We start from the raw sequence: 10498 nt of genomic DNA on the forward strand, positions 1-10498 counted from the left end.
GAAAAACAGGTACCCGACGTCAAATGCAGTCCTCCATAATATCAGAAGATGGGGATGTGATTTAATGCACAAGCAGAAGTTCTGGTCCCTTCCCACCAGGACTGCCTTCACCCATCCACCTATAGAAGCTGACCAGACTGGAAGCTCAATTATGCTTTGGTTGCAATGAGACAGTGTCCTCAGCTGTATCCAAAGTCAGCAGGCTAGCTTAGAGGGTGAAGGGCATGGCAGGTGACACGCACACACTCTCAACGGCCTGAAGCAAATGCCTCATTTGCCCAATGGTGGTGCCAGCATTTTTCTCCCAGCTTGGGTAGCGTCCACTATCAAACTTGGCGGCATGAAAAGGGACTTTTGAGGACAGGTGGCAGAGGTAACAGAAGCAAACCAGGGAGTGCAACACTCCCCACCCAAGCACCCTTTTGGCATATTAACCATATCCTGCACGCTCTGCTTGTGGTAGAGCACAGGAAGTTGCTGTAAGCCACATCAGTCCAGCTTACTCTAACCAGCTTTGGCTTTGCAGGATTTCAGAAAGAATTCTTTCTCCTGGGACCTCGTACCACTGAGCAATGGCTATTCCCCAGAGTGACTGGGGCAGAGTTACACTGGAGCACATTATGCTATCCTGCTGACACACAAGTTTTAGGCATTGCAGGGGGTTGGAATAGATGACCCTAGGAGTCCCTTTCAACTCTATGATTCTAGGTTTTGTGACTAAGGAATCAGTGCTCAGGCTGGCACTTCCTTCAGGACAACCTGATGGTTCTCTGTTGTCAAGAATCAGGAGGGGTACGCTTGAAAACCTTAACCAGATTCTGGCAAAAAATTCAAAGCGCTGTGTAATGGAGCACACTGCTTGCCAGGAAAAAGAAGAACCACAAGTCCAGCTGTGCAAAAACTCAGGCCTTTTTTTTCCTTTTCAAAAATAGGCATGGCCAAAGCACATGTTATTTTTCAAGGTGTATGCCTGGATTGCAAAGTTTACACCTAAAAATGTAACGTATGGATATAACAAGCAGGAGTTTGAAAACTCTTGCTTGATACAGATACACCTACTAGAAAGCCACAATTGAGTGCAGCTCCTGGTTGTGTATACACTTGGTGGGAAACCCATTTGTCTCATTGCACACAGCATGAAATGGCCCCCACACGTTTGTGTGCAACAGGAATGCAAACTATAACGGAATGCACTACAAACTGGCCTGCTCTGATGTGGATAAGCAGTAGCAAATCACATGGAAGAACTGCTGTTCTGGACACACCCTAACAGTGCAGTCCTTTCCATGTCTACTCAGAAGAAAACCCCATTGAGTTCAATGGGGCTTACTTCCAAGTAGTGTGCACATAAGATTGAAGCCTTTATTTATTTATGAGGTATTTTGAAGGCAAATTGGTTAATCGGCTTAACCCAACACACATTGGACACTGTTCTTTTGTGTAGCCTGGAATCATTTTTAATTTGCAAGGCGGAATCATTCCAACTGCACTCCATTAATTTACAATGGGATCGCTTTTGGTAGTTTTCTAATAGCTACAAGTAGCAAACAAAGCCACTTTATCCCATTCGTTTTGTGCCTTTGCCTCTTTTTCCAAAGTCTCTCTCTCTCTCTTTATGAAAGGAGGCAACCATCTTAGAAACTAATCATATCAAAGAAATAAAATGTCATAAAGGAAAAGGAAAAGAAAGTGGGCAGAGAGAGAGAATGAAGAAAAAAAAGGAAGCCTTGTTCTTTTAACAAACAGAGTTTTGTGTTCCTCCAAACAATATTTTGTAGTCTAAACAAGTCAGGGAGAAGTACTAATCTAATAAAGGTTCATTTAAAACAAAAAATATTTGACTGTTATGTGCTAATTATTTAGGATATATGACACCGCTCTTCTTAAAGGCAAGACTTCTAGCTTTGAAACCGTTAATGCCATCAAAGCAGATGATCATCTGAAGAAGAAAATCATTATCAGTTCATAAAAGGATAATGACTGCAGATACTTGCAGGGCTAAACATACTGGCCACAGTTTGAAGGAGTGTCAAGCTATACAAGGATGGCACCCAGGAATACCTTAGGGTGAACCCCCAAAACACAGATCCTAGCCACAGTATATTAAGGTCCGTTCTTAATAGCATAGATTAAATAGTTGCTCATATAATAAACACTTTCGCTACTCCTTGGCTCCTCCAAACTAGTCTTTCTAGTCTGTCTATAAAACTTACTTCCCATAATTCTGTAGGTGACAATGAATTTCCTGTGTCCCATCACAGGCTCTCCCTCTTGCCATGGGCAACTCTGGAAACGTCCTTTGCGTAAGAAGAGCCTGCTGGATGACTCACCTAGTCCAGCATCCGGTTCTCACAGTAGCTGTGAGAAACCCACATGCAAGATTTCAGTACAAGAAAACTTCATGCTCCCGTGGTTTCCAGCAACTGGTATTCAGACGTATTGCTGCCCCAACTGTGGAAGCAGAGCATAACCATCATGGCTAATAGCCTTCAGTAGCCCTCTCCACCAATTTCTCTAATCCTCATTTAAATCCCTCTAGGTTTGTGTGCATCACTCCCTCTGCGGGAGCAAGTTCATAGGTTTAACTATGCACTGTGTGAAGACGTATTTTCTTTTCACTGTCCTGAACAAGCCCAAGCAGAGTTTGCCTGAGGCCCGGGGCAGGAGTCTTGTTAGAATAAGGTTATAAACTCTTGGCATGGTGGTGTAAGTCCAAAGGGCTCCTGGCAGGAGCCCCCACCCTAGTTTAACTCTCCAAGGCCTGGGGGCAAGTGTACCTGGCTGCCCCTGGCACACACTCTGCGTGGGCCTGGCCCTGAATCTTCCAACATTCAACTTCTTTGGAAGCCCACGATTTCTAGTGTTACGAGAGAGGAAGAAAAACTCTTCTCTACCCCCTTTCTTCATCCCGTGCAGAATTTTAAAGACTTCCATCACGTCACCTCCTAACTAAAAGAAACCCCAAATGGCGCAACCTTTCTTCACAGAGTTGCTACATCCCATTGACAGTTTTGTCCACCTTTTTCTGAACCTTCTAGGCTTCAGAACTACAACTTCGAGGAAATAAACCCAACTGATTTCAGCAGAACTTACTTTCAAGTAAGTGGGCTGTGTGATTAGGCAAGTCATGTTAACAAGGCATAATAAAATTGATGCATTGTATAATCATTCTAGGCCCCTACTGCTTTCCGCTCTGTTGCTATAAGTTGCTTCATAGCGGAGATAAAGGGATAGCTTACATGTTTAGCAGAAACAAATATTTATGTTCTTTCCAGACTGTGTGGTTTCAGGCTTCAGGATAATGTCTAAATGCTCTCTCTGCACACTGAAAAGCAGCATGTCAAGGAGAAAATTCCCTGCACATAGAAAGACAGGAAAGCAAGGAGAAAGTGGAATGAGCTTTTCTACTGGCATGCTAGGTTTGTAGGTACCGGGGGGGGGTATTCATTGGAGGAGAAGCTTTCAAGCTTTTCCATTGTGCCTTCCGAGAATAAAATTTTGCTCCTGCCACACCAACTTTTTCATTGATAAGAAATGCGCAGGAAAACCAAAAGAAACAGCTCCTAGACATGCTTGATTTACAACACAGAACACAACCACTTTATAATAAGATCATGGGACATCCAGGAAGGATAAAAAAATGCAGCTATATAAGAACATGAATCATTCCCAAAATATAAACAAGCCACTTAGATATGTACCATAAGTATATAAGAACTCATTGAGTTTGACTGTCCTTGAATCATCCCGCCATGCTTACCATCCTCTCCTGCCACACCAGAGTGATGCACCACACCCAGCAGCAGATGTTGGGCTTTCAAATTTCAGCAGCGCCCTGCGAGGTGTCAAAATTTGGTGCCCTCTTGCCTTCCATTCTAAGTCATTGTTGCAGTGCCTCCTGCAGCACCCTCTCGCCTCGGCGCCCAATGCAAGCATTCTAGTCGTGCTCCCCAAATCTGCATCTGCCACACCCTCTGAGAACCACTGATCTATGGAACGCCTTGCCAAATGAGGCTTATCAGTCTCCACCACCCTGCCGCTTCAGGCAGCATAACTGCCTAATTGTGCAGGCTCAGTTCTGTTGCATTTGTGCTGTGCTGGGATTGGATACTATTCATTTTTTTAAAAAAAACACAAATGGAATGTATACATTTTAGTGATTATATCTAGGGCTTGCCGATCAGAAGGTTGGCGGTTCAAATCCCTGCGATGGGGTGAGCTCCCGTTACTCGGTCCCTGCTCCTGCCAAACTAGCAGTTCAAAAGCACGGAGTGCAAGTAGATAAATAGGTACCGCTCCGGCAGGAAGGTAAACGGCATTTCCGTGCGCTGCTCTGGTTCGCCACATGACCCAGAAGCTGTATGCCAGCTCCCTCGGCCAATAAAGTGAGATGAGTCCTGCAACCCAGAGTCATCCCTGGCTGGACCTAATGGTCAGGGGTTCCTTTACCTTTAACCTCACTGAGTCTCCCTTGAGAAATAGGCAATACAGTTTTAAAAGAAAGAAAGAAATGAAATGAATCATATCCCTCCTGAAGCCTTTCGTGAAAGAGTCCAGACTTTGCCACTTACTTTTGTTGGGTGAACTGACCCCAGTTTACATCAATGATAGGGAGATCCAATGATAGGGAGATCCAATTTGCTAGAATCTTTGTTCACTGTCTGAAACCCCAGTTCCAAAACAGCACTGACTTGAACAGTGTTTCCTTAGGAGCAGAACGCCTTTGAAATTATCATATAAATCATAACATTTGGCAATCGTTATGTACTAAAGTTTTCTTGCATGGCATTATTTTAAACCTAACGGCTGTGGATGCTGTACATTAAAGGCGACTTTCGCATCACCTTTTTAAACCAAGCAACCCTGGTTGCTGCATAAAGACCTTCTTAGGCAATTGTACACAGCGGTGAAGTTGTGAGCTGACAAAAATATCAGCAACTGCAACAAGCAAGGAATCTCAACTTGAAAGGAAAAGATGCTACAGTACTATGGTTTTCACTTATCATCTAAATGGAAGCCCTTCAAGGATCTATCAAGCAGATCAAGGATGTTCCCCCCACTCCGTGATTCAGCTACTTAACTTACACATGAAAACTCTCTTGGTAGTTAATCAGCTTCTCCTCAGGCTGTTTTACTCTCACCGTCCCATGATGGACTAAGGAGTGCAATCGGTCAATTTCCCTTAATTTAGTGGACCTTTTGTATTGTTAAATGCATTCTTCCTTTTCATTGTCTGCATTTATAACTATTTCAAAATAAAATTCCAGGCAAAAGCAAATGGAAAAGGGTTTACAGGAGTTCATTGAAGGCAAGGCTTTTGCCATCCTCATTTTTAGTAGCAAATGAGTTTTCCACTATTATTGTGGAACTTCATCAAACTGCATGTCATGTCGTTCTAGGTCTTTTTATTTGACCCTTTAAAATCGTGTTCAATGGCATCCCAGACACTGACTTTCACAGAATGAAAAGACAGTGACTAAACAGAATGAAAAGCAACCTTGGCCGTGGCTCTTACTTCTGTCCCAACTACTGTGCTGTACTGGGTATTCATTTATTTGTTATTATGCACACTGTAAATAATGTGCAGGGTGCATAAAATTCCTTCATTGCAGGGTATTAGAATAGAATAGAAGACCCTCATGGTTAAAGTGAGGGTAAGGCTAAGATGGAAGTTTAGAGAGGGCTTGGCTCAACATTAATTATCAGTGAAGAGCTTAAAGGGAATGAGCGATATTTTAGGTAGACCTCGAATGGCAGGATTTTCAGGTAACAAAGCTAAAATTTTATTTTGTCTGGCCCTGAAGATTCTGGGCAGATAGACTGAGTCATGCTGGATCAATGGACTGACTCTATATAATGTCGCTTACAATATTCATAAGTCATTTGCTGAATGTAAAGGAGATCAATCCAACCACATGGGGCAGCATGGTATAAGGCATGCAGTTGGAAATGGAAGAAGAAAAGGGAGGGGATGGCTCAATGACTTTGACCCTCTTTATTTTATTTGGGGTTTTTATTTTATAAAACACACTTCACTGGAAACCCCACTGGGAGAAAATCCTATCAATATAGTGCATATTATTAGGGTGGTACAAGATCAAACTATTTTTGCAATACCTGTGTTTGCTACCTTATCCACCAATGAAGCAGAACCCTTGCAAAGCAAATGATCACAAATACATGGTGACAACTTCATTCACTGATCTAGTGTAACTGTCTATAGTCTGGGCTAAATTCCAGCATTGTTTTCTGACATTCTCAATGGGTAAAAACAAACAAACAAGCCAGATTTTTTCTCCCATTAGCTGGCATTACAATCCCTCATGGCAGAAGTGCCTGTCTCCACTTACTATCCATCTTAAATCCAATGCTAGCGAAAGATTCCTTCCTTGAGGATGCCACTTTGTCAATTACACTCAGTTGTGAATGGCAGCACATGTTTCATACCATCTCATTAAAATATAATCTGCTGTAACATCTTTTGTTAACATCTTTAACCAGCGGGTTTGCAGTTAACAGAATGGAGGAAAGGGGTTAAAATTCAAACAATGAATCTATGACTCACCCCCTCCCCAAATATTATAAATTTTCCTACCTGGTAACCACATATTCCATCATAAACTGTTACCGTACATCCTATTATTCAGAAGGTACTGTTAAAATGTTAGGAGAGCCGGTCACTTGGTCAGCAAATGAAGTGACTTAGCAAACTTTTCTTTTTAAAAGCCTGTTAAGGATAAAGAGGGACTGTACCCAGTGCCCCTTTCATTGTTGACTGAATCTTAGCGGTCCAGTTGCTGCACTGTCTGTCTCCTTGTGGCTCATATCAAACAGCCTTACCTTAGCAGCCAAACACTGTCTGGGCAGGTCACCAACAATACACAAATTTCTATGCCCTTTGCGTTTTTGTGGAATGCAGAACACCAAAGTTATTCAAGTCAGGAAGCAAGGGGAGAAATCCCATGACTCAATAAGAGTACAATGTCCCTAATAATCTCCTGAGTATTGGGAAGATGGGACAGGAGGAAAAGAAACCTTATTGTCAGGCAAACTTGGATGGGTTGCCACCCAGTTACCACCTCCTCTGTGCTTACCACACCAGGTATGACCAAAAACAATGCCAAATTCCATTATGAACATCTAAGGGCCAAAACAGATGTGGTGCAAGAGGTCCATTATCAGATCTCCACACTTAAAAATGAATAAATTTAAAACAGCTATTGGGGTGTGTGCAAATTGCACCAGGGCTTAGAGAGGTGGAACTAGTAGCAGCTATTATGGAGGGGAGCAGTTTCGGTAGATCTGATCACAGATCTCCAGAGTTACCTTCGTTTTGACTCCAAAACCCTGGCTAGCAACTGATCTAGTGGTGTGGGGACACTTCAGTAGTGGCATGGAGGTTAGAGTTGCAGCTCCTGTCTCACCCCCCCCCCCAATAAACTAGAAGCAAGTCTTCTTTCCACAGCCACTAATGTCTTTCTTACTGTGAGTGTATGTGGTGGAGAGTTGTTCTGTCAGGGAGCTGAATTTGTTTCCTGGGCTCTCCAGCTATTGACCTCTATTATGAGAGTGAGCATTGATGCCCGTATCCTCACTTAGGAGAGCAACAACTATTCTCCTATAATTGGAGACACATTTATATCCTGATCCTTAAGCGCTTAGCAATCAGTCCCACTGATTTCAATCAAGCCGGCTTAGGATCACTGTCTTACATTGTTCTGATTTCATGCTCAACTTTGCAATTTTGCACCTCTGCCAACTGGATGCACTAATGTCACACAACAAATAGCAAAACAATGAAAAATTATAATTCTTCCTAGTAGCGCCCACTGTTTCTACTACTGTGTAAAATGTAATACATCTCACATTTCCTCCATGGAGCATAAGGCAACTTTCACAAGTCCCACTCTCCTCCATTTTATTGTCACAACACCCCTGCAAAGTGTACTATTTGTGCACACACACAACAGAGAGAAAACACTGTGATAGGGCTTGGCAATCATTACTGGGTTGCCGTGTTTTTATTTCTTTATCTTTGGGTTGCGTGCAGTGTAAGTCCTACGCAGAGTAGGCCCATTCAAATCAGCCAAGTACCTTAAGTCCATTAATTTCAGTGGGTCTACTCTGAGTAAGACCAACATTTGGCTACAACCCACTGTTAGCTAGAGATCCCAAGACAAGAGACCCTCCATGTTCAGGAGCAGTCTATCTTTGAATGCTGTGGACGGACCTGAGAGGGGAAGGAGCTCCCCCTAAACCTGAAACTGGTGTTTATTTGTTTTTAAGAAAGGAGGGTTAGAGCTAAGTTCCTGAAGCATCATGTGGGCTGATACAGAGCATTTGGTCGCAAGCAGAGGAGCGGGCTGCGCGAACCGGATGGGAAAGGAGGAAAGCAGGGATGGTATCCTACCAAGAGAGAGAGAGAGAGAGAAAGGAAGGAAGGAAGGAAGGAAGGAAGGAAGGAAGGAAGGAAGGAAGGAAGGAGCAGGTAGGGATGGCGTCCTACCTCGCCTTGCCGGTGATAATGCTTCAGCCCCTTGCCCCCCTGGCCCAAGATTTTGCCCTTCTTGCTGCTCCCGAGAGCCAATCCTTGGTGGAAGGTGGTCGACCTGTTGGTGGTCGCCTGCGTCGGCGTCTCACCCATTAGGGTGGACTTGATAGAGTTCACCTTGGTGCCGTCTAGCTGGGAGCTCTCCACCACCAGGAGCGCGGCCAGGAAGAGTAGAGGGCGCGACGTGGAGAACTGATTCCAGCTCAGCATGATCATCTCCCCTCGCCCCAGAAAGGAAGGCTGACGCTTCTTTTCCGGGGTTTGGGGTGTGGGTCTTGTTCTTGGCTTGACTGGTGCGTTTTATATAGATATTTCAAAGCACCTTCTGCTTCTGCTTCTATTGCATTGCGATGTTCTTCTCATTCACGGAAGCGCAGGCGATGCACATCAAAGCCCCCCAGATGGCATTTTGGAAAAGACTCCGAGGAGCTTGGCGCGAGAAGCGCTCCCTGGAGGGGGCGGGCTGGCGGGCGGCTCGGTCCTTGCGGCAGCGGCTGCGCTTCTGGAGAAGGAGGGAGCGAAAGGAAGACAGTCCCTGCTCGCCGCCCGCCTGCTCCGCCTCTAGCTGCTGCCGGAGCAGCCCGCGGGGCGAACTCCAAGGCGACCCGCTCCCAGTCGAGGCAAGGCTGGATGGCTGGCCGGGCGGGCTTGGCGCCCTCTCGCTCGCGCTTCCGTCGGGGTAAAAGGGACACACGCTCGCCTCCTTCGCGCTTGTAGTTAGCTGGTCCCGGACATCCCGAGGGGAGGCCAGGCGGAAGTCCTGGGTGGGTGGCTGGGGGAGAAGGACCCAGCCCGCCTAGCCGGGCAGAAGTGGATTCAAGCGCCTCGTCCGTCCCGTCGGTCCGCGCTCCAGCCCGGTCCCCGGCAACTCGCCTAGCTCTCCTCCTACCCCCTTCGCTTTTATAGCTTCCCCCAGCGCAGTTTTCCCTCCGCCCCCCAAAAGCCGAGCCGAGTTGACAGGGAGGGAAGCTGACTCATACGCCCTCCTCTCTCCCACTCCCCACATCTCCTCCCAAGTCCCACCCGGCGCCTTCCTCCTGCTGCTCCTCCTCCTCCTCTCGAGCCCTCGGAGTACAGAAGGAATAAATAAAACGGTCTGCCCTGTCTCTGTCCGGGTCTAGAGTACCTTCCCGCCTTCGCACTCATCTCTGATGCGATCTTTCTTCGCCCTACCCCGGAGAAAAACCCTTTCTTTTCATAGTAAGAGGGCTTTTAGGGAGGTTAGAGCCCTCGTTTTCTTTTGGAAATGGAACCCCCCCCCCCTCTAAGAAATGTTGTCGACCGGTCAGGATTGCCAGGCATCGGGAGGCACAGAACGCTTCTCCGCTTTGCGCTCAGAGCTCTGTGCGAGACCGGAAGCCTGCGAACCTTTGACACATAGTTTTGTTCAATAGGCTTTTCTCGCCAGCGATCACACTGCACAGTTTGCTCCGGAATCCGAAACGGATGGGGTGGGGGGGTGAGGATTTTTCTAGTTGCGCTTAAACTGTTAGGCGTCTGGAGACTGGAGGCACCTGAGAAACTCATAGGTTTGCCTGGCGCGTTTCATAGTATATATACCTTCTTATTTGGCGATCACTCGCCATATATAGATATGGAGGAAGATGAGAGAGAGAGAGAGAGAGAGAGAGAGAGAGAGAGAGAGCTCTAAGTCAGACCAGACCTCCATGAAATACAAATGATATAAGTATATGCCATTATTTTGCAACCTGTAAAATGTATCCAAGTTTAAGCAACGGGGCAGTTCACATCAGCAGGACTTGGCAGTATTGCTCGCATTCCACCTGATATTGCAAAGGGCATATTTCGATATCAACCACCAACCGAGGCTCGCCAGTCATACATGCCGGGCAAAGTGCGCTCTGGCCCTGCGAAGCTTTCGCTGCGTTCAAATCTGCTGGCCACCAAACTCCTTGTAGCTCTTTCCTGCTGCAACAGAACCGACGG

General features: G+C 45.8%; 1 protein-coding gene across 1 annotated transcript in view; it reads right to left on the bottom strand.

Annotated features, from left to right (window-relative positions):
- Positions 1 to 9417, bottom strand: part of DKK2 (dickkopf WNT signaling pathway inhibitor 2) — a 60680-nt gene extending 51263 nt beyond the window's left edge. Inside the window, exon 1 of the mRNA XM_082237088.1 lies at positions 8507 to 9417. Coding sequence (XP_082093214.1) covers positions 8507 to 8767 — 261 coding nt within the window. The 5' untranslated portion in view covers positions 8768 to 9417. The remainder of the gene's footprint in view (positions 1 to 8506) is intronic.
- Between the last annotated feature and the right edge of the window lie 1081 nt (positions 9418 to 10498).

Source organism: Podarcis vaucheri (assembly GCF_965113315.1).
Source record: "Podarcis vaucheri genome assembly, chromosome: 9".
In the NCBI taxonomy this organism is placed as follows: Eukaryota; Metazoa; Chordata; class Lepidosauria; order Squamata; family Lacertidae; genus Podarcis; species Podarcis vaucheri.